Source organism: Calidris pugnax, unplaced genomic scaffold, assembly GCF_001431845.1.
Source record: "Calidris pugnax isolate Ruff unplaced genomic scaffold, ASM143184v1 scaffold88, whole genome shotgun sequence".
NCBI classification, from domain to species: domain Eukaryota; kingdom Metazoa; phylum Chordata; class Aves; order Charadriiformes; family Scolopacidae; genus Calidris; species Calidris pugnax.
Window position 1 is genome coordinate 383,226 of NW_015090849.1, and position 24,864 is coordinate 408,089.

Genomic DNA, 24,864 nt, shown 5'->3' on the forward strand with positions numbered 1-24,864 from the left:
GACGTAGTACCTAAAGGGGGCCTACAGGAGAGATGGGGAGGGACTCTTGTGAGGGAGAGGAGCCCTAGGAGGAGGGGGAAGGGTTTGACCCTAAAAGAGGGGAGATGGAGCTGAGATGTGGGGAAGATGTTCTTTGGTGTGAGGGTGGTGAGAGCCTGGCCCAGGTTGCCCCGAGAAGCTGTGGCTGCCCCATCCCTGGAGGGGTTCAAGGGCAGGTTGGAGGGGGCTTGGAGCAACCTGGTGTGGTGGGAGGTGTCCCTGCCCAGGGCAGGGGGGTTGGAACACAACAGTCTCCAAGGTCCCTTCCAACCTGAACCATTCCATGATTCTATGATTACTGGTTTTCTTCCCACCAGAAGAAGCCCCGTTGCTGCCCAGGATGCTACCACACTAGACAGGCTCAGAACTTAAGGAGTCCCCTCTTGCTCACACAGAAGAGCAAGAGACCTCAGACAAGACATAAAAAGACCGACCGAAGCGTATCAATTAGCTTGGTAAACGCTCGCCACGATGTTTCAGCACATTGATTGCGTCAAGATTTGCTTTTTTTTTTTGTCTTTTCCCCTCTAAAAAGGGAAATAACCCGAATGCTTTGAATCCCGGCAATGTTGGACATCTTGTAGCTTTCTGATCGTAAACAAGCAACACACAAAATTTAATTTAGAGGAAAATGTGAAGCGTGTTTGCCAGCCTAAGTGAATTCTCCTATGACAAAGATTCTATAGATAGCTTTCTGTTTCATTTCATGGTATTTCTTCCACCGTGATGTTACAACCAGAAACCACACTGGGAACAATTTGGGATTGAATAGAAAATGATGGTGTCTAGACGGGAACTATGCCTCAAGTATTTTCGAGGAATATAAAAAACAAGCATTACCATCAGCTCTAATAGCTAGAAGTTAATAATGACAATGTTAATTTTAATTTTAACTGATTCAAGGTAGGTATTTAAACCCAAAACAAAGCAAAATCAATGAGCTGGAATAGGAATTCTAATTTTCAAAGCTGGACAATTCTTAATCATTTATATTATTCAATTAATACCGACATTTCTAATGAATAGTATACTTTATGTCCCCATCTGGTATTCAAACACAACATTCATTTTTATTCTTAAGGAATGAACAGAGCTGCAGAAGGTTTTGATGCACAGCTAAAAGGAGGAGAGTGAAATTAGGCAGCGGATTCCCTTTTGCATTGTAGAAAAATCATTCCCTTGAATAAAAATTCTCTTTTTTTTTTTTTTTAAACACTCCAAGGTTGCAGTGCCTTGTATTCCATCCACACACCTTGTTTCTAAATATGCCTGCTGTAATTTTTATTCACAGAACATTTTCCCCCTCTTTCTGCGGCCCTAGAAGGTTGGTTGGGTTCAGACATTCAAAAGGAGACCTTCAAGCCAATATTTACACACTGAATCACCCGGACTGAAATTCAGCACTTCAGCTCCTCAAAAATATTCCTTGAAAGCCTTTTTCTATGTATCAGAACAGGCCGCCCTGACTCAGTAAAAGCGTTTTGCAGGAACATGTCATGTCAAAATACTTGCAAGATAATTACAAAGAATTTGGTTTCACTGAGGTCAAATTAAGTCAAAGTGGCAATATTTTGTAATTACTTCCATTTTATGAAAAAAAGTGACATGCTTTGATTTTTTTTAAGCAAGTAGGGATTTGAAATATAAGAATTTAATGTTTTTGATGTCAATCATGTATCTATCAGAATCTATTCCCTTATGTCCAAATGAAAAGGGATGTTTTTAAAAGAGCTCGTCTGAGTTTTGCAGCTCAGTTTCCACAGCCAAAGGTGCAACCAGCTTCTTGACTTTCTCATCAGCACGCAAGAAAAATTAGGAAAAGAAGAAAAACACCCAAACACTCCATCCTGAAAGTGCCAGAAACCTTCCCATCAGGAAAGAGCTTCGCGCCTCAAACGCTCCCATTTCACAGGAACCACAGAAATGGTCTTTAGAGTCTCTCCACCAAGAGGCTTCATCAAACACTTCCCTTTCCAGAATAATGCCATTACAGTCCATCAGTGGAGTCTGGGCACGACTGCCCCCATAACCAAGTCCATCAAGGATGTGGTGCCTGGCAGGGAAAGGAGTCAATGACTGCGATGCCAGCAACCAAACTCCCAAAATCCCAAAATAAAACAAAACCCCACTAAAAAAAGAAAAGAAGAAACAAAAAAAATCCCCCTCCATACAGCAGCTGGCCACGACACCATAAATCAGGCTAGAAACAGTTATATTGAAGAATCTCATATTCATGTCAAGCTGAAAATCCACATTTTTGATCAGATTTCCATTTTTACCCAGTACCATTTCCAGACCCTCAACCTTTAACACCAGGACACGTGTTCAACTTCATCCATGGACCTCACTCAGCTACTGAGGATCCTCACTCAGCAGAATCCAGATCTCCAGATACAGAGGGCTCTCCCACTAGGGCAGTGCCCGACCCACCGCCTTCAATGAAATATATTCAATTTAACTGGTAAGAGGAGTCATCTATTCACAGTCTGATTTTCCCATTTAAAACCAAAATAAAACCAAATCATTTCTGTAGCCAGGCAGCGAGCAGATAGAAAATCAGAACCACAGTCTTGCCTCCCCCCAAAAAAAAGCTGCTTGTGCTTCTATCTCATTTTCAGCATTGAGCCAGACCCTGACCTGGTTAAAAAAAAAAACAAAAAAACACTGAAATGGATAGTCCTGTCTCATGTTTTCAACTGTGGTTGCTCCAAAGCCTCCCTCTGTACACATTTTTACTGTTCCTCTTAAGAAAGGGCAGGAGAGACACAGGCAGATCGAGATTTTGTATAAATAACTGTTTTAAGTATCCCAGAATAGTTAAATTGGGGAAGCACTTTTCAGAACAAGCGTGGATTTACGGTATGAGAATGTTCTTTACTTTGTTTGCCTTTATAAAAAGGGAATAAAAGTATATCAAATGAATAAAGAGTTCTAGATGGTATTTTTCTTGAAGAGTAACACGGTGCTTAGGGCAAACCAGGACAGCAGCATGGCCAAGGCAGAGGACCTGCATAAGAGTTCTAGATGGTATTTTTCTTGAAGAGAACAGTAACACGGTGCTTAGGGCAAAGCAGGAGGCAGCATGGCCAAGGCAGAGGACCTGCATAAATCCACCCCGTGGCCACCTTGGGGACAGTGGCCACCTTGGGGACAGTGGCTCACCTGCCACACGCTCAACTTGCTGTCCTGGCAAGTTCACAGTTTGCAGCACTAACACACTGAAGGCCACATGCTCAACTTGCTGTCCTGGCAACTTCACAGTTTGCAGCACTAACACACTGAAGGCTTTTGTATTAAACTGTTTGCGCGTGTCAATTTGTTAGACTTTTAAATTAATAAAACTGCTTTCCCCTTCAATGGTACACAATGGATAACGAGAACAGTCATCTTGAATCTGTAAAATATTCTAGGATACTCAATAAACTTGATACAGAGCATGCAAGCCCATAATTTGCAGGGGGGAAGTAGCACATATTTCATATTTAACCACTGCAATTGTCAACTCTGTGTACATGCATCACTGAAAGACTAAGTGAAGAAGAAAAAAATAAGAAACTAGTACATATATTTATTTCAAACAAACGGAACACTAAGCATTCACATAGACAGCACTAGCTTAATACTTAATTTAAAGCTTGAGCTGCTTACTAGCATTACCAAACAAAGTTATTTTATACCACAGAATATGACTATATGGCTTTTATTTTAATATTCTGCCATTAACCAGTTCTCTCTGTCAGTTCTGAACGAGGCCAAGTGGAATCCAACACAAACACCGAGACAGCCCATGCAAATTCTCATCCTCTTGATCTTCTTTCACCTTTCTAGGACTCCTACCCAATTAAACTTGCCATTTTTGCTTGCACCCAGGGAGGGGTTTCCGTGGGCTCACCACCTTCAGAGCCCCTCTGCCTGGGAGGAAGTTCACCACAGGAGCTAACAGGGTTAAGTGTTCCTCCAGGAGAAGTTTTGACTTTCAAATGGAAGCCTTCAGGATCAAGACAAATCCATCATTCTAATGCTCAGAACGAAGCTGTTGAAACCAAAGGAAATGAATCCATCCAGTGGATCATTAGCCATGCGTGGAACGTTGCTCCCAGAATTAATAGATGCAATGTCATGCCTTGGGAATACTTTCAACCCGTTCCCAGTCAGCTGGAAAAGGACAGAGGGAAATTTCTATTTTATTTTTTTTCCCCCTGCTCTCTCTTTCTTCCTTCCTGCCTCCTTTTAAAATCCACGCTGCTGAGAACTTCTCCACAGAGTAATTCATAATCTAACTCTATTAAAATAAGCGCTGCTGCTAAGCATAACCCAAAGATGAATTATCAAAACAGAATAATACTAATAATGAGGAGCTGCAAGCTCTTTCCAGGCAGTGGACCGTCTTGAACTGCAGGTCTGTCTACCCCCTTGAGATCAGCGCTCCAAAGAACCACAGCACCAGCATAAGAAAACAAAAATAGAGTTTGATTTTAATGCTCAAATGTTGTGGAACTTCAGTGCCTCTTCTGGTTTCGGACTGACCACGACAGCAAGGAGTGCTGCTTACTCTTCATCATACTGCAATAATAAAATCTGTGTAGAATCATACATCCACTAATTGACAATTAACATATGCTTCCTTTTACTTAAAGGCTTCAAAGTCGTTTCAGAGCCTTGGGATACATCCCAGGGACCCATTAAACAAACGGCTCTTTTAGATTGCTAAACACCGTCATCATCTGGCCAGGCAAGAGGAAAAATCCAACTCATGAAACATTCCTTGTATAAAGCAAAGTGCCCCAGGACTCGCTCAGCCTTAAGCCCAGGTCCAGCCCTACAATGATCAAGGAAACATTTATCTTAGTCCTTTTTTCTGTGTTGCACTTTTCCCCCTCTAACAGAGTCAAGGGCTGCGTAGCTTTAAACACATTTTATCATCCCAAAGTGATGAGTAACATTATGTTCCCTGTGCAGGTCTTTCTGGGCAGGGTTCTCAATCATTCAACCCATCTTGCCAGTTACCAACATTTTCAAGTGCTCTTAAATGAACAGATCTGGTTTGGCCTCCCCTTCAGTAGAGAAGATGGAAAATATTCACACCCCTTCACTGCAATGGCCCAAGACTGCTTAAAGCAGAGAGGGAATGGGTCATGTTAGAATGTCCATGGATAAAACTGGGCAAAACTGGGGGAAGGAGGAGGATGTTGGCAACACAGGCTCTTGACTGGACTTACAGAAAACACCCCAAAGGTCTGCTTCCTGAAACATTGCTCTTTGTCTACAATATTGCATATCTTTGCATATCTTTTGTCTACAATATTGCATATATTTGTCTACAATATACATATCTCCAAAAAATGGATGTTTTCAGCTCCAAGCAGTGCTGCATTGTTGGAAAGCAGTTGTAGCTCCCACCCAGGGCAGGGACTGACAGCTGCTCTGATGAACCCCTTCACATCACTTATATACCAACCCAGGAATTGCTTTCAGTTAGTAGTATGCACCCAAACTCATTTCAGATTGTTACATCTACCCCATCTTTGCACACAGAAAATATTTCTAATTGCTATAACCAATATAAAAAGCCACCATTAACAAGCAGACCAAAAAATTGATCTATTACATGGACTGAAGTTAGTAGTAATGATCTTAATTCTCCACAGGTTTCTTGCTTTTTGAGAACAGAGCAGACTCCCAAGATCTCACTTCAAAGCTGTTTAGAGCTGAGAGGTATTCACCATCCTTATGATTTCAATAATTATTGCTATTGAATTAATCTACTGATCTGTGACTTCCAGGGATGCCAAGTTTCCTTTATGCCATCTTACAGCCAATGGAAATACAGATTTTACACATGCATATATACAGTGTGTGTATATATATATGTGTGTGTGTGTACAGACTTGGGAGCAAGTACTGAGAATGAGTAATTCTGGTTTTGAAATCACATAAAGGGAGTCAAGGCAGGGCACTGTGAGAGAGAACTGCAGCACACAAAGCACTTCACTCCATAGGAGATTTACAGTTTGCAGTGAAATTAAAGCTATTAACATCAACCTTTTACCTACCTGATAAGCCAGGAAAGATGACAATAATACTTTAACTCTTAATACAGCTCGGGAGATCTCGAGGCACTTTTTAAACTGTTCCCCAATGGAGGGGTGACGTGTCATACTCTCACAGTGTCATAAAGTGGACTATGAGCACAAGAATAAACCCAGCTCCACCACCTTCCTCTCTATTTACCCCTCCATTTACCCTCCTATACTGGTACTGTCCTCCTTATCATTGCCATTTTTACCCCCTTGCAGTAGGCTTACAGGAGCTGTACACTGGACATTCACATAAGGACATTGAGATGCTACAGCCACTTAAACCCAAGCTGTCCCATCTTTGCAGCTATAACATACAGATATAAACCCTGTTCTAAGTAAGCTGTATGTTTCCTCCCTTATTATGCGAATACTTAATTATTTTACTCCTCTACAGAAGTACTTCACCACTAAAGACATTTCACTGCTAGATTACACTGGCTATCTGTTCACTCCAGCAACTTTACAGGTAGCCAAGTAGACACTTTCTATCCGCTCGTTTCTCAAAAAAACAAACCAACCCAGTAAACATTCAAAGTACAGCTGTATATTCTAGGGAAGTAATTCTTGGCACATGAAAATACGTGAGCTGCCAAAAGATTTTCCAATGTGTTCACTGCTATAACAGCAGCTTTCCCCTGAACTGGAACTGAAATGGTGCAAGACCCTGCATTCCTCTAATTTGAAATGAAGGGAAGAACTCATCAACACGTCTGCTCAGGGACAGCACCTCTTTGATCCCCGCTGGTAACTCATGCAGATTTTACTCCTAAAGCATGCAAACATTTATTTACGAGTGTATTATCTGAGGCACTCAGATGCCAGCAATAGCCCTGATGTCAGCACCACTAAATTGAAAGCAAACTGATTTGCAGATATGTGGGGAGCAGACACCTTTAAAAATAAAGAAATAAATAAAAAGAACAAGCTGCTGGAAGGGCAATGGATGCAAATTCAAGATCTCCTGATTTTATTCCAAGCTTTTACCAGTGCCTTAATGAACAATCACAGACAAGCCACTTCATGTTGTTTCTCAATACATTAATTAGGAATAACGACACTCATCTCACATCCAGTTCCACAGCTGAAAGGTGCTATGTGGCAAAGGTTTCCTTTTTATTTAGCTTAAAAAAAAAAAAACCCAAAAAAACACAACCCAACACCTGGAGAGAGAAACAATTTGCCAGAATTCTCCTCATCAAAACAAACAGCAACTCCCAAAAGTTGCAATGCCAAAAGCAATAACGAGGAGCTGTCTGCAGCCCGAGTGACACCGTGCAGATCAAAACTCATTTGCCATGAAGAGCTGCATATTTAGGGCTACGCTCTACTAAAGCAGAAGGAAGAAGCCTGGGAAAATACAGTAGTAAAAGTTTTTTCTAGGCCTAATTTGAAAGAATATATTGTGTACAGAAATACTTTCAAGTTGCCAACGCTCAGAATTCTAGCTGAGGGCAATTTGTTTTCCATGGAACTATGAGATGCAGAAGGAGGAGCCTCAGAAGCTGAAGGCACCAGAAACTCTCAGATTGGGGCAGAGAACAGGACAAATGCTCAAGTTTTCACCTTCCAAACCAAGGAGCATGTCACAGCATTCCTTCTCCTGCAGTTCACTGTGGGGGCCCTACCCAGGCCTTAATTCACAATCCCAGTCCAAAGGGTGGACGAAGGAAGGGTTCTGCTCTGTTCTGGACAACAGAGGGCAGGTACAGAAAACAGCTTCATTTTTCACAGTGAACATACATCAAATCTGAAACTGGCTTTGCATTTTGCATTTCATTGTCTGTTTTAAAGACAAAACAAAATCCATTTAATTATTGTCATAGTTTTGTTTCATTTAGTATATTCCATTGTTGAATAATGTATCTTTTGTAAATTAAGATAAGGAATATAACAGCTTTAGTTCATAATTAGCTCAGCATAAAGAAAATTTCAGAGACTGCATTTAAAGTCATATCTTTCATTGAATAGCACTGCTGAATTTTTAGCAATCAAAACTTTCATCAGGTAAACATCACGTCAAAACCACATTCTGAAAGCTTAAGTTCTAACTAAAGAGCACACCATTATTTGCATCCCTCAGGATGATGTGACACTTCAGCTGAGGCAAATCTCCTCAGAGGCACCACACTCTGCTTCAAAACTTTTCCAAGACGACAAAGCTGCCAAACAACCCTGTAATACCACACTCAGCTTCAAAACTTTTACCAAGACGACAAAGCTGCCAAACAACCCTGTCCTGTACCCAGAGAAAATAAGCTCAAACCTTTTGCACGTCCGTTAGTGATTTGCAGAGGTCCGAGCTGAGCACTCACCTTTGCTGGATGGAGAAAAGCCGGAGCAGAGAGTTCAAAGCCTTTGTGTAAAATCTCCCCGCTGCCGGGCAGAGCCTGCAAGAGAAACAGAGGGTCCTCTACTCTAAACGCTAAACCACGTTCTGCCCCACCTTGGCTTTGCCAAATCCCAACAGGACCTGCCCCTCCTCACTTTGCCAATTAACCCCTAGCAACGACACAGGTGGGTGTTGCTTCAATTAATTAATTACCAGCTGTAACAGCTACCCGCTCACAGGTGTCTTCAATACCAGCGAGGCTGGGCCACCACCAGAACACACGCCCTACCGCAGGTGCGTAAAATTATATGGAAACATAAAAGCTAAAATGAATATGTTATTAAAATGTCTCACAGACATAATGTAAAAAGTCAGAGTTTAATCTTAAAAGTCATCATCTTTGATCATTTTAAGAACTCTTTCACACACCTCTCTTGAAACAATATAATTATAGATAATTACACCTGCAATCTGGAATTTTTGCAGAGAGCACCATCAACCTCTGGAATTCACTGCTGCAGTGAATATATCACTGGTTACTTATTTTCTAGACGTTTGATTAAATGAAGAGGAGTTACTAGACAGAAAGAAAATAAATTAACCTATTTGCTAGCGGATTTGATCACTGAGATGATCAGGGGACTCAAGACTGATGCAGGTAGTTTCTCGTAGGAAGAATATTCTGTACTGGAACCACCAGGCACCCAACTGGGCCACACCAAACCCCTCTGCTGAGGGAAAAGGTGCTTCAGAGACTGTCCCAGTCTGATGTGTCCACTCTTCCACACCCCAGTCCTTACAGGTGTTCAGTCTTTACGTTATACCCCTGGAACAATTACCTTATTCAGTAGGAATTAATCACATTACAGCAAGGCCCAGCTACTCCCTCTTTCGGTTGCAAACGCTGCCACTAAGCTAAAAAATAAAAGGTGCCAAAGAAGCAAAACCACCCAGTGAAGGAGCCTTTTCACTGCTTATGGGTGGTTGGATCCGGTAAAAGAATCAAACAGGATCTGATCCTCTGAAAAAACGTGGAAAATCTGAAATTGAAAAGAAAAACCCCAATATCCACTCCTCTGGCCCTGGAGTTAACAGATATAATGATGTGGGTCTTGCAGCAACTAAAATAAGTGGAAGCAAATATTTGTAATATATTTGATGAGGCCGGTTGATGGTTTTGCAATGGCCTGGCACACAAAGGGGCATCGGTATCGTGTCATCTGGGTGATACCAGGAGGCTGTGGGTACCTAATCTCATGGTGCTCCAGAGACAGATCGCTCCTCACACAGAGCCCGTGCTGCTCAGGGCTCTTTTCTTCCTTCCTGGTGTCTCTTTCTTCAAGCGAGAGAAAGCAGAAATCTTTCTTCAGCCATATTTCTTAGCCTTAAATCTTTTACTGAGCCAGAATGAGCTGCTCTCTTGATTAAACACAGGACTCTCTCTCACTCCATCATTTTCAGTATTATCACCAAGAAGAAACACATAAAAGCCTCACTGTAAATGAGCAAAGTTAATGAAAAAGAGCCATGTGAGGCTTGTAAACCATTGCACTGTTTCAGATCTGGCTGTAACCTACAGCCCCTGCACACCACCTCACTTAGAGAAAAAGTGCTGCCATGTAAATGGATCTGTAAATTATCTGTGTCTAACGCAGGTAATTGGGAATGGTCAGGATGAGGAAAGCATCTTGGCTGGAATGATCTCCAGGAAAAACAGAAAAGACATCGAGAGGAGGAATTTGTGCCTGAAATTTAAATTTTCAGGGCTCAATTCTCATTGCAGCGTGGCCTGATGCAAAGCTCCCCGACGGCAGCAGAGAGAGATTTGCTCTGATTTCAGAGGGGTTTGATCAGACTCCGACACCGAAACACCATTTACTCTGGGCACATTAGAGAGATCTCGGCTTTCTCAGAAGTGAATATTCATTAAATCAGCAAACAGACACAAGAAAAAGAACACAATGAAACAGCACATGACTCAACAATAAATCATCATCGATTTTGCTCAGTCCTCCTGAGCCTGTTTCTCTGATGGGGAGCAGGCGTGAAGGGAAGCAGGGCCCGGGCTGCGGCACGGCTCGAGGACCAACCCAAAGGTTCAGCAAACCAGGGGCTGTTACCCAGCTGAGCTAATTATTCCCCTCTTTCAAATTACTCAAAGTAGATTTATTAATTGTATGGGAAAAAAAAAGCGCCTACTATGTCCTTCTGTATTTCCTTTTATTAATTTTTAATTCATTCTCTTTTAATTATTAGGACCTACTCTGCAATGTCCTGGATGAACGCTAATAATTAAAGTCCAAGTATTTGTTCTAAATTAAATCAAACCTCAGCTCCTGCAGGGGGGGCGTTGTTGTTTCTTTTCTCTTTTGAATAGGGAAAAATTGAGGAGACACATTTGTTTATGACATCCACAGAATAGCTGGTTCTTAACAAGACAAATATTACACCAAGTTAATTTGAAGGTAGTATACATAATGCAGCATATCAATTTTGTATGACATACGGGCTTGTGCCTGCATAATAACAACTTAAAAACAACATTGTGTTGCCAGTGACAATTACGAGACCGTACAGCACTTCGGTGGGGCACAAATTAATTTAATTCATTGCAGCAGGCAGGCTGGCACACACCGAGAAAAACCACTGCAAAAATGACGAACGCTTTACATTTTACAACATAAATACTTCCTTTAGAACAACAAACCCCTGTCGGGAGAGAAGCACCTCCTGGCATTACTCCAGTTTATTAAGCCAGCCCCACTGCAACGTAAAAAAAAAAACACCTGCAAACATACATCACAATGATCCTCAACCCCATTTTACTCAGTCCCTCATAAGGATGCAAGAGCAGGGAAAGCATCCGGGAGCTTTCATCTAAAATTTGTGAAGAGTATTGTGAAATAAAAACCTAGAAGAGCTTCTCTCCTTTTCTCTTACAGCCAAGAAGTTACCTGTAAACAAGCCCCGAAATTTCATGACTCAAGACACACTTCACGTGATCCCGTGGGCAGCATCGCTCAAGTGGGGATCTCAAAAGAGCCAGACTCATTTTAGTTTGACAGATAAATGCTTTAATCCCATCAAACGGTTGCGTCCGTTCTCCCAGTGATGCTAATATAATAATGGAGAATTCCATTTATTTTAGAGGAGCTAAAGCCTGTCCTGGAGAATACAGACACGGATCTGTAACGCTGCAGTTCCTCACAGTGAGATCCTGGGAGACTGCCCAGCCGTGCCATCGCTGATCCCACAAAGCCCTTACAACACATCCTTGATTTTTAGAGGGATTTTCAGGAGTGTGAACGTACAATTTCAAAGGAATATGAACATTTTTGGTCTTAGCAGACCACCGAGCTCACTGTCTTGCTGAGGGTAGCAGCATCTTCAAGCTGCTTCAGAAGGGGAGGTAAGAAACCATCAAAATGAGTCTGTTTGCTTAATAATTCTACTCTTAAAGTTCCTTTCTCGTTCCTGCCTGCACAGGAAATTGTTCCTGTCTTACACAGGGAGGGACTGTATCACATCCAAACTATTTTTCAGATATACTGTGGAGACATTTGACAGTGGAAGGGTCCTTGCTTAGTGTTTGAAAGCAATGGGAAATCTGGGAGAAAAAAAAAATCCCAAATCACAGGGTCTTAATCCAAAACACCTCGGGGCAGGTGGAATCCAGATTATCCACTGTTAAAAATCAGTGGTAAATGCAGAGAAACTTTCTACACGCTCTATACAAGCTACTGTCTTTCTAGTCCTTTCTACCGACTATTTTAAGCCATTTTATCTGTGCTGGCGTCAGTTGTTGCTAACCATAGTAATCTCCTTTTACAGAAAAATAAAAGGGCTTCATGAGATTATGTAAAGGCAACCAAGAATAGAAATGAATATAAATACCAAGGAATATATCGACTGTTAACATTCAAGACAAGACGCAATCTTTGGGAAGCAACAACATTATAGATGTCTATAGTAGATATTCACCTATTTGTCTAAGACTTACACCACCTCGAACTGATCTCTTCAGACAGACGTGGGGATGGGGTTTCAGAGAGGCTGGTGAAGAAACACCTTTCTGAAGGATGTGGTCAGCGGTATCAAATTTGGGACTTATCCACGTTGACTAAGATCTCTCATTTTTGGCACTAAAGCAAAACTGAGACCTGGATTTTCTCTTTTTTAGGGGAGGGAAAAGTGAGTTATTTAAGTGAGTTTCAGGTTCTACCAGTTTTGATGCTTTTTAAAGATAGCGCTTTCTATTTTTCTGGGGAGGGACTCTTTACCAGGGAGGGTAGCGACAGGATGAAGGGGAAGGGTTGGACACTGAAAGAGGGGAGATGGAGCTGAGCTGTGGGGAAGAACATCTTTGCTGTGAGGGTGGTGAGAGCCTGGCCCAGGTTTCCAGGAGAAGTTGTGGCTGCCCCATCCCTGGAGGGGTTCAAGGCCAGGTTGGAGGGGGCTTGGAGCAACCTGGGCTGGTGGGAGGTGTCCATCCCAGGGCAGGGGGTGGCAATGGATGGTCTTCAAGGTCCCTTCCAACCCAAACCATTCTGTGATTCTATGACTGTGACCCTGACCCTATTCACACAGAACCCTGATTGCATGGAAAAGCTTTGCAGAAAGTAGCCAGAGCTTCCAGTTTTCATGAACCAGGTTCAACAGAGAGTGTTCATGCGCAGAGGAACCGAGCTTCCTCCAATTACTGCCACTGTCCCCATGCGAGGTGCCCAGGGCTGCCAATTCTCTTTAAGTTGCAATTCCCAGAGGTTTAATTTACATCTTTGGGCCACCCTTTCTCACAGCTGCTGCTGGACAGGATTAGTAGCTTTCAAAGAAATTTTAAGTGAAAGCAGTCAGAAATTTTAGGTGAATTGGCTGTGCAATGCTTGGGAGTTCCCAGAGTTCACCTCAGCATTCCAGGGCAGCCTAGAAGACTGAAAAGGAAAATTTTCCTGTTCCTCTGAAATTGCCTATATTTCTGCTCATCTATTACAATGTTTTGCAACTTTTCTGTAAGAAAAGGATATTCTGTAAGTAAAAAGGATGTCCCAACTGACACACCCTTCCACCACCCTCAGAAACTCCAAAAACCAAGCAGTGAAGAACCGTATCAGACAAATGGTTTAAGGGAATTATTAGCACCGATAGTGGATCACACGAATACCTTCCTACAATGCATTATTACGAAACTTGTAATGAAATTGTTCACAGTACTTTTTTTCTCTCTAAATCCTGTCTTGCAGAGTACACGCACTTCTCTGTAGCTTCCACAACAATAATTCTAAGCACGCAGAGGTCACATGCTTTTTTCTGCGACAAAAGATCTCCACTATTGGCCATTACAGAGCAAGGTATAAAACAGAACAGAGGAAAAAGCAACGCAGTAGATTAAGCAAAATACAGTTAAGTGCTTCTTTGAGCAGAATGTGCATAAGCACTTTCTTGACTGATGGCCTTAGCTCAGAATCTCATTAAATCAGACGAAACTGCTGAAAAGACTTAACCTGGCTTTAACTCCGGGAAGTCATTGTAAGGAACATTTTAGGCACTTAGGAGCCCATGTCTCTTCAGTTTATGGCTCCTGTGGTCACTGAGTCATATCTGCGAGTCAACTGAGCCCTGGCACCACGCCGTAGCAACAGGTTCAGGTCACCACAAAGAGCCCTGAGCGTGGTGTGTCTCCTCAGCTCATCAACCAAACCATTCTGGTACCACACAGTGATCTCCAGCCACCTTACTACGCCCCGTAGAGCTGAGGGCCACGGAGCTGAGGTTCAGGCCCCCCTTCCACAGGGAGAAAAGGAGGCTGAGGGGAGACCTTCTCGCTTTCTTCAACTCCCTGAAAGGAGGGTGTAGCCAGCAGGCATCAGTCTCTTCTCCCAAGGAACAGGCGATGGGCAAGAGGAAATGGCCTCAAGTTGCCCCAGGGGAGGTTTAGGATAGATACTGGGAAAAACGTCTTCCCCAAAAGGGTTGTCAAACCCTGGAAGAGGCTGCCCAGGGCAGTGCAAAAGGCTGCCCAGGGGAGTGGTGGAGTTGCCATCCCTGGAGGGATTTAAAAGCCGGGCAGACGTGGTGCTGAGGGACATGGGTCAGTGGGGGTTTGGGCAGTGCTGGGTTGATGGGTGGGATCTGAAAGGTGCCTTCCAACCCAGACCATTCGATGATTCTAGGCTAAGAGGGCATCCTGACTGCTGGGGATGGCTGCTGCCACTGCACATTGCAAACCAGCAACTCACAAATATGAGTCAGGCTTCCAAGGCCCTTGGAGCTACTTGGTGCTCACCAGCCAGCTCTGTCCTGTGCCCTCCCAAACCTCGTGGGTGCTGGGCTTGGTCCGCGTGGCCAGACTGGTCCCAGACCCGTGCCAGGTACCTTCCCAAGGTGCTACAGTGTGTGGCATGGCTGACAGAGACATCTCAGGATCCATCATCATCATACTGAGCTGCCCTGACCAATAAAGACTGCTACAACAATATAAGCAGCTCTTTAAGCAGTTATCTATATTAGAAATGAATTTTCTACCTATCTTGCTCAGCACTAGATACTTAAGTCTTTACAAACCTGTCCATAAGCCACAAGTGCAATTATTATCTTTCCCCCCAATCCCTTTCTGCCCATTAGATCAAATCAGAAATTCTGAATATTGAATATAAAAAACAATGTTGTAAATGTCAATGCTAACCCAGTACCTAACACCTGTGTACAGTATTATTCTGACACTCAAATGTAGAGAAGAATAAAGTTTAAAACAGATTTCAAGTCACCACGATTAAGAAAGTTGTGACAGTCCCCTCTTTGAACGTGAAAAACCAAAGTAAGGCACGCTCCATTTTTAATTCATTCCCCTAGTTACAAACAATACAAACGATTCAGAACAGTGAATTACATTCTCTCGCACCCTCCGAGCACGGCAATAAGAATGAACAATGAGATGTGACTATGATGGAAAGCCAGCCTTTACATCTACATTCCAACCCAGGAGCCTTTCTGCCTCCCCTCCCTCACTTACACCACCGCAAATGGCAAGTACCACAATGCTATCTGTAAAGTAATTAATCTTCTTACTTCTCTCAGTCTCTCATCTACCGAACTATTATGAAAAATCCTTGTGCATCCTGTTCCTGGAGTAAGATATTACTCCTGAATTATCTGCAGATTGAGCATTAATGATGAGATGCCTTGTACCTCCGTAGGATAAGATGACTCCAAGTTTAAAGCTTCTAATGATTTTCTTTGTGAAATAAATCTCTGTGCCTGATAAAAGCACTCCTCCATCCCTCACAGACTGTATCTGTATCATCATGTGCAATACAGATGACATATCTGTGTTTGCAGAAAAGTGGGGTTGTACCCTTATGCTTTGTAGCCCTGTAGCCACATTAGAGAGGGTTAAAAACCACCACCAGCAGCAAAGTTCCCCCCTTCCCACGTATAGCCCTACCTGCTGAAGTAAATATAATTAGTAGAGATATGGTAACTATATTAAAGGCACTGATGGGTGGATCTACCCATCAACTGAGCCAGCATTTAAACTGGGAAGGCAATACCCCACATTGCTGCAGACCAAGGCAGGGAACGCGCAGAGGGAAACTCAGAATCACAGAATCACAGAATCTTCTAGGTTGGAAGGGACCTTAAAGATCATCTTGTCCAACTGTCAACCTAACTGACAAAAATAGACACCCCCACAACAAACAAGGAGCATCATCACTAAACCATACCTCCCAGCACTACATCAACCTGTCTTTTGAACACCTCCAGGGATGGTGCCTCAACCACCTCCCTGGGCAGCCCATTCCAATGTCTGATAACCCTTTCAGTGAAAAAATTTTTCCTAATATCCAGCCTGATTCCCTCGGCTGGGAAAGGAGCGTTCCGAGAGCGCTCTTGTGATTTACCAGAAGTAGCACTGGGTGTGAAAAACCACACGACTCCAGGAGCTGAGCTACGCCCCGGGGTTAGCAAGAAGCATGCACGACTCATCTTACCCATCGGCAAGAAGATACTGGTGGAGGGAGGCTGGATCCTTGGGGATTATCTGCCTCACGGAGCGGCAACGCTCTTTGGCTGACTTGGGGCCTCCTCTTCCTTCTCTCTGGGATTTGATCCACAGCCAGGGATCAAGCCTTGCAAAAGAGAAACTCAGCTATTGTAGTTTCCAATTACTCTCCCCTCCCCTTTTCATATCATCCTGGCTAATTACTGTGAGTGGACAAAACAAAGGCTCTTTGCCAGATGAAACAACATGGTAATCAGCACGAGTGTGCCAAACAGATATATCTCAATTAAAAACAAACCAAAACAAAAGTCCAACCCAAACCCAACACCATTGAGACAAATACATGTTTTGCCATGTCTGGAGTTGATTCATGGTCCTTCAGGGATTTTACCAGCAAACTGAAATAAATATATCTGAAACTTGCATATGTCTACATTAAACTTCTAAATCAGAGGGGCTTCCAAGTCTTTCATTAAGAAAGCACAGATAATGACTGAAAGAAAATGCTAATTTTATTTGGTTGCTCTCTCTCCATTCAACTTCACTGACCAGACAGACAAATTAAGAAAGATAGCGTGCTTACCCAGAAGCCATTTGTTAGACATCTTCAAAAATCGATGCTTGACACAATTGAGTATCTTTTTGCAATAGAATTTTATTTGTCATGTTGGGCTAGAAGCGTCAGTTAATAATTCACTCCACAGTTCCATAAACCTCCATTGCTATCTTTCACACAACCTTGCAGTTTCACAGCCTGTTGTTAAGCGTAGCTTAAAATAGTCTGTTATCAGTCCTGACCCTCACTGTTATAACTCAAGCAGATGCACTATCTGTGATCATTCTGACAAGGAAAGAAAATAAACAACCCAGTAACTTTGAAAAGGACATATACGCGCTGAATACATACAGATATAATGGCCACCTGCTCAAGAGCTCCTACTGTAAGCGATGGAAAGGTCAGAGCAGCAGCACAGAACTGCTGTCCCCACCACGTTACGGACTGGGGATGGGACAGAGGCACTCAGTTCTGAGTCAGATTTGGATTTTCTGTTTTCCCAACTCCTTGGATGCTTTACCTACGCATCTGGTTTGAGCGACAGAGTTCAAAACACTCAAGCTACAGGTCAAGGTAGCTGGACTCAGTATGACTGGAGTATACAGTTTATATTCGAAGTAGCCAGGCTTGGTGATCTACCATGTTCCCCACAAAAATCTCAAAAATACAGAATAATAATATTAAGTAGGCAAACTAGTTTGGAAATGGCACCTCCTCTGAGTCAAACACACTGTTCTTGACCCTGAAAGTGTCAAAGAGACTTCCCCTCTTCAGTCACAAACTGGTTTTTAAGCTCATGGAAGAGCGCGTCAGCCTGAGCTTTGCTGCACGACCAAGGCTACAGCTCATACACGCCCTAAGTCTTTAGGCCACACAAAGAACATTTTTTGTCCAGTAACAGAAAAACACACCCATAGAGACAGAATTCCTTCCCTTTAGCCACGGCACGTAGGTGCAGGGCTGCAGGTGTGCCCCAGGCCCTTCATGCCCAAGCTAAACCTGGCCGTAGGCTCTCCACGTGCGAGGTTAAACTATGGCACGTACGTATTTCACCTACCCTGGCTCCCCAATGGACAGCTTCCACTTGGATCCAATAAACAGGTCCCAGAAGATCTGCTCCTTCCACCATTATTTATGGCCTTCAGACTTTACAAGAAGGTCGGCCTAAGGGTCAACAGGCCCCAACGAGAGAGGGGGCACTGGTGACCCCAGAGAAGAAGGACATCTCAAAGAACAGGGACTTGCTGTAAAAGTTTCTGGGTGAAATTTCACCTTTCCAAGTCTGTGGCTGCTGCACGCCTTCAGTTCAGTCTGATTCTGCAGCAGCGCTAGAACCTGCCATTGCTTCTTGTTTTGAGAGCACAACAAACCCTCCCTGGGCTCCTGGTCTCCCTCCTCCTCTCAGCACATCTCAGAACGTGCTGTCCCCACAGGCCTGTGCGTCCACGGGGCACACGACTGCAGAAACACCACGATTCCAGGAAATGGGGTGTCCTGGGTTGAGAGACACAGGACTAACTTTACTTCTAATGCTGGGGAAAATTGCACTTCTAGAAGACTCTAGTGTCTGAATTTGTGGAAATATTTACTTTATAGCCAGCCAGGCTCTGTGGGATTCAAGGTTAGTGTTTTCGAGCCTTGCCAGGTGCAGGGATGAGGAGGAGCAAGGCCTGGGCATTTGACCCAGGCTGGCCAACAGGATTATTTCATACTATAAATGTCACATTCAATATAAATTAGAAAAGTTCACTGTGTAGCTCTCTCTCCCTTGATGGTGGTGGGTCCAGAGAACTCCTTGCCCCGGTGCTGGACCCCTGAGGCCTTCCCTTCCTCCTGAAGCCATTGCGCTGGCAGTGTCCGCCATTTGCTGTCCCTGCTGGGAGTGCTCAGCTTCCTGCTGATAGAATCGGCTGAGTATTTCTTGTATCTCTTCTATCAGTATTGGGATTAATACTGGTTCTTCATTATTAATTATTTAGTCTTAGTCTATCAAATCTATTTATATTTCAACCCTTGTGTTTCTTTGTGTTCCCCGATTCCCCTTTCTGGGTGGGGAGGGGTCATCAGGTGATAGAATAATCATCTAAACAACAATAAATTTGTATGGCTTTTCTCAAACCATAACATGGGTAATTAATGGATGGTCTTTAAGGTCCCTTCGAACCCAAACCATTCTGTGACTCCATGACATGCAGAGGGTAAGCTGCTAACACAATTTAACTTTTAATACAATAGGGGTTCCTCAGCTACCTGATTTTGATGAATTCACGTGCAGAGGGTAAGACGTTGCTAACACAATTTAACTTTTAATACAATGGAGGTTCCTCAGCTACCTGATTTTGATGAATTCTGTACAAGCCCATGAACACACCTGTAGATCTGACCGCACGAAGGCAGTAAGGAGGCTATTTTGGTGCTACGTTGTTTACAGCCTAAAGAAATGAAACCTGGCAGAGTGAAGAAACACTGAGAAAACAGACAAGCTAACCCAAATTCATTATCTCACTATTGTGCTCTTCCTTTAAAATGCAGGATACGCAGACAGATGGGAGTTAGGAGCAAAATCCATATGTTTTCTTTAAAAAGTCTCAGAGAAAACTCTCCGCACTGTATTTGTGGAATTAATCAGATGAGTGGCAAACACTACAGATTTGTAATGTGCATAAGTGGTGTTGCTATAGCTAACGCTGAATTGTTCCGTTACAAACGCTGCTGTTATGAGTTTAATATTCCTAGCTGTGAAGAAAACATTTTGGGCTGAATGCGTTGGAAATCGTACTGAAAAAATACCTATTTCGTTTCAAACTTTGTGGCACTGCAACAGAACATATTTACTACTGAGCTAAAAACTAATAGGGCAAGTAACAGGGGAAAACACATTCCCGATCTATGCATAAATTAAACTAAACATCTATTCATTCTCATAAGTTTATAAAATTATATGATTAAAAATTCTAAACACTGGAAGCAATCTGCAGGCAACAGAAACAAGCTTGGACAGAGAATTAATTATAATTGTCAGCTACGCTTCAAAAAAAGATGTATCTCTAGTTTTAAAGCTTTGCAAATTTGTAAATAACCAGATATTCTCCAAGAAGGGAATGTTAATGGCATAATTCTGAGAACTACTAGCAAACAGATGTTACTATGATTAAGGCAGAAATTAAAAAAGAATAGGCTGGGAACTTTTTTTCCCCATTGTAATTGAGATGTACTCAAGGGCATCTAAAAAAATATTTCTCTAGTTGCAGCACAACCTCTGAGGGATCAGTTAATGGTGGGTGAACCATAGGTGGTGTCTGGTCCCGCACTTAGCGATATAAATGCCTGCATGTTCTACACTACTTAAGCCCCAGGACAGGAATGGCTCCCCATTTTTTGTTTGTAAAGGGTAAAGGAAATCAACTCCAGTAACCTATTTTTACATCCATCTTTATCTGCTGTGAACTATCTACCTGGGTCTGGAATAACAGTATCACAGCAGTCGCTTGTTACTCTTGACTCATTTTCTCTTCCATGGCCTAAAGCTGGCTGCAGCCAAAGGTGTTTCTGAAGTGGAAATAACACATGGTTTCTGTGGTTAGGAAATTATCAGAAAATTAGCCCTAGGAAAGGATGGAGGAAAACCAATCTGTCAACAGACCATATTTAATCTTCATATAGTGTAATAAAATCTTTATTACAGAAAACACCTTTTATCTTAGCAATCAACAATTCTTTATATTGATCACTGCAGCGATTCATAAATGAGCTCTATCACAGGGGAACAGTAATTTGATGGTCCTGCCTATTGGAAGAGGCATTAGAAAAACTCTGCTCTTCCACTGCAGACACAGCACTGCTTATAGAACTTACACGACAAATAAAACACCCTGTAAAGAACATACAGAAAAGCTTTGTGCTGAACTCCTTCTCATTATATAAAAGCTTTTAATGTATTACCAGTTTTAAACAAATCTGCTGAGGGGATATTGTCTCTGCATAACAGTAATGGATTTAGATTACACCATCGTCAGGAATCTCCGGTTTTGTGGTTGAGCACAGGCTAAAGGCTTAGAGCTTGAAAACAGGGCGGGCCTCACTGATTTATGGGGCCTAAACATAATTAAGCCTCCTCCCACTTACTGTGAAACCCATGACTTAAAATGCACTCAGTACTTCTTGGTCTTATATACATCCATATATATAACCCCTTGCATGGCTGTATGTGCATTACAAAGGACAGCAAGCACAGATGTAGTTGCTCCTATCACACATTGAGTGTGTGGATACAAGAGGACTCTCCATTTTTCTAGTTGTTAACTAACTGCTAATAATAGAATTAAAGTTATATGAGAGAAGCATCCCCAGGATCTGCAGGGCTAAAGAGATTCCCCACAGGACGTGGTTAGAGAAAGGTGCTTCAAATGTCAGTGAAGAGCCTGACAGGATACAATAGCATAGTCGGGCAGGAAAAATAAAGTTCAAAGCTAAAAACCCTCCAATCCTTCCCCCTCATCCAATCCGAGTTAGAGCCCTCTTTCTTTGGTGCCGTACGGAGGGAAGTGTGATGCTACCCCAGCAAAGAGGGATTTTAAAAAGGGAGAGAGAATGAGTAAGACAGACATTTGCTGTACAGTCTCCAATTCAATGAGTCCTAAAGAACAGGTGTGGTGCGCTAGTTAAATCGCTTTGTTGGTTAAATTTAATTAATATCATTATTCCTTGCTGCCTAGTATATCAGATCTGTAATTAAGCAACTACTCTCTCCTGATTAAAAAAAAAAAAAAAAAAAGAAGTTATTGCAACTAAAGGTTTGAAACAAAGATAACTGCAGTCGACAACAACATTGTCGGGTGCTTCTAAGTCTGTACTTCAACTCTGAGTCGACATTAATTGCAATATCCCAGGCCATAGCTGGGCCATGCCTTCCCCAAAAGAATATTTATCTATCAAGGGTTGCAATTTAGATTCCTAGTTTAAAACTGGATGCCTGGTATCATGCAAAGGTTAAAATTTCCCTCCCTTTACCAGGGGAAAGGTTTCTATCCATCTTTTCCTTCAAGTGCCACCAGATTTATCCTGAAAACTAGAGTTTAGCAGACTGTATCGCAGCACACAGTATTTTTATTTATATTATATTATAATATTTTAAAAAGTAATAAGGTCAAAGTGAGCAGAAACCATTTTAATCTTCATCCCTTTTATGCTGGAGTAGTTTGATCACCTTAAAGGGATTCCAAATAAAGGTCTGAAAGCCATATGGGAGAGCACAAACATTAATCTAGTTTGTCTTCTCTGTCCTCCTCACTCCCCCCCTCCCTGCCCGGCCTTGATTTGTCCTGTTCGGAAATGATTCAGAGCTGAGGTCAAACAACATGCAGAATATAACTGTTCTGTCCCTCCCCATCCCCATGGATTACCCCAAATGGTGAGATTAAAGCAGAGCAGGCAGCTGGGAACCCCCCCCTCTCCCCCTCTTCCACCCACTCTGCGGGAGGAGGGAAGAAATGCAGAAATACTGGTCACATCAGCACGGTATTTTTTGGGGGGGTCCCAGTTTGTCTGGGTTTAAACTTCAGCCTCTGGTCACAGCTCCTTTTGAATAGACAAATAACTGTCCGGGTCCTCAGGTGCAAGAAGGCAGAATGAGCTGGAAAAAGATCTCTGGGCTCCATCTAGGGTTAACAAGTGAAATACTGCAGTTAAGAGAGGAGCCTAAAGTGGATTAGCTAAAGGTTCCTTCTGGCTTTAAAAAAAATACATATAGAAATCTGTGAGAGACAGCTGATTATCTGGCTCAGTATCCTAAGCCTGAACACCGGGCTATTGAAGAAACAATTTCAAAACAGCAGCTTATGCAAGAAAAAAAAAATGGAAATACAGCAGTACGCAAAAGGTTTCTAATGATTCATTTTTACCGCTGTCAGACGAATTCTGCCCTTAGGTCAGCTGGACACCCCCCTGCTCTCTATCCCATGGCAAATTGCACGGTGGCAACATTAAACCACAGGTTTAGGTAAGAGCAGAATCCACTGTGTGTTACACCTGGTGCAGACTCTTTCATTTCTATGACTGGCATGATCAGGTCCTACTGAATTTTAGCTGATTTTTTCTTTTCAAAAAAAAAAGAAAGAAGTCCTTTATGCACATCCATCTAGTATTTCAAGTTTTTAGGAAGCAGGAGTTTTAGTATTGCCCTCTGCTGTTGCTGTGCTACGTGGAACGAGTACAAAATGCTGGCAAACCAAGAGAGGCTGGTTGTTTGAACGTTTTACATCCCTGCAGGATGGGGGCAGGCAGAGCAAGTGCAGGAAAACGCCAGGAAAAACCACTCAGGTCCCAGCTCCCCACAGAAAACCAGTGGCCATGAACAGTGTCAGCTCCCTGGTACAGCACGACACTGCAGCAACTATTACCTGACACGGATGCAAATATGTCCAAGCAAGAGTTCTGACACTGAGAGAGAAAGGAAAGAGAATAATTCCACTAGACAAAGATACAGACTTCCTCGAATTAAAATATAAAGCACAAGCAGGCTTACAGAATTTCCTTATTAGCTTTGAAAAACTACTGTGTGTTAAAAAGACCCCAGAACGTATTTCATTTTTTCAGTCCAGCAAGGAAACCAAGTGACGCTCAGCCATTTGTTCATTTACAGCAAATATTAACATGGAACACAATTTTCTGCCTGACACAATCATTTTAATTTTTACCAAGACGAATGTTTTGACCGGCAAAGAATAATTAAATCATTTTCTATTGCAAAAGAAGCCTCACGGTCTCATCGTGGGTTTTCACCATTTTGTAAATCATCTAATGATTTTCTGCTACTTTAAATATTACCTCCCCATACCAAACTGATTAGCTAACGTGAAAAATACACAGCGGAGGGACTTTCTGGAGGTACCGAGTTCCTAAATCATCCAAAGATTTCCTGCAACTCCAAATGTTACTCGTCCTATGAAACAGGGCGGGTTAATGAAGAATCAGTAGAGGCCAAATTCCTGTCTCTGGTGCCTCTTGTTCATTTTAAAACAAATAATATCCTACCAAAAGAAAAAAAGGAGGAAGTTCACCTTAAAGTTCAAATTTTCAAATTAACTCTTTGGTCACTAAAATAAAACACCTCTCATTTTGCTCAAAATTCACTCTCAAAAAAAAAAGCTTCCCATCAGCTATAAAATACATTTGATCAGGATACAGAGAAAAGTCCATCTGTAGACATAAACAATATTTTAAAATAATTCAAACCTAGACAAGGGGCATAAGAGTGAAGAGTTATTCTCACTTGTTAAAATGGTTTAGGTGAGCAATGAGTAGTGATTTGCTTCATAAAGAATAGAGTCTGGTTTTCACTTCAAGTGCAGCCTGTGAGAACCATTTCACCCAAAAACTTCCAGCTCAGGCCTCTTATTCTTTGTTTTGCTCAAAAATGGAGGAGTAATGGCCTCACCTCACACACAAAAAAACCTGTCAGAAAAGCATTTGGTGATTTGTGCATTGCACGGACATGAAAAAAGTTGGATCCTTTAAGTGGATGGAGATATCTGCTGCCACTGCCACCTGGAAATGCCGAGTGACAAAGCCGTCCCAAGCCTCCCCAGCATTTGTCTGTAGGTTCTGACAGGAGATTTTCAGAGCCATTGAGCCCATTTTCATTTAAAATGAAGCTAAACTGTTCATCCTTCCTTAGGAATATTAGAAAAATCTTCTGATTTTTTTCCCAACTTTATAAAGTACTGCCCCCACTAATAATTCTAATCTCTCTTGGCTACTTCACAGCCATGAAACTCTACCTACACCATCACTCCCCCAGGGATGGGGCAGCCACAGCTTCTCGGGCCAACCTGGGCCAGGCTCTCACCACCCTCACACCAAA

The 24,864-nt window shown here is 42.5% G+C and overlaps 1 protein-coding gene across 1 annotated transcript in view; it reads right to left on the minus strand.

Annotated features, from left to right (window-relative positions):
• The window catches only part of LRRTM4 (leucine rich repeat transmembrane neuronal 4), a 276,877-nt gene that overhangs the window by 88,093 nt on the left and 163,920 nt on the right, over positions 1–24,864 (minus strand). Inside the window, exon 3 of the mRNA XM_014943137.1 lies at positions 8,432–8,506. Within this exon, the coding sequence (XP_014798623.1) occupies positions 8,432–8,506 (75 nt within the window). The remainder of the gene's footprint in view (positions 1–8,431; positions 8,507–24,864) is intronic.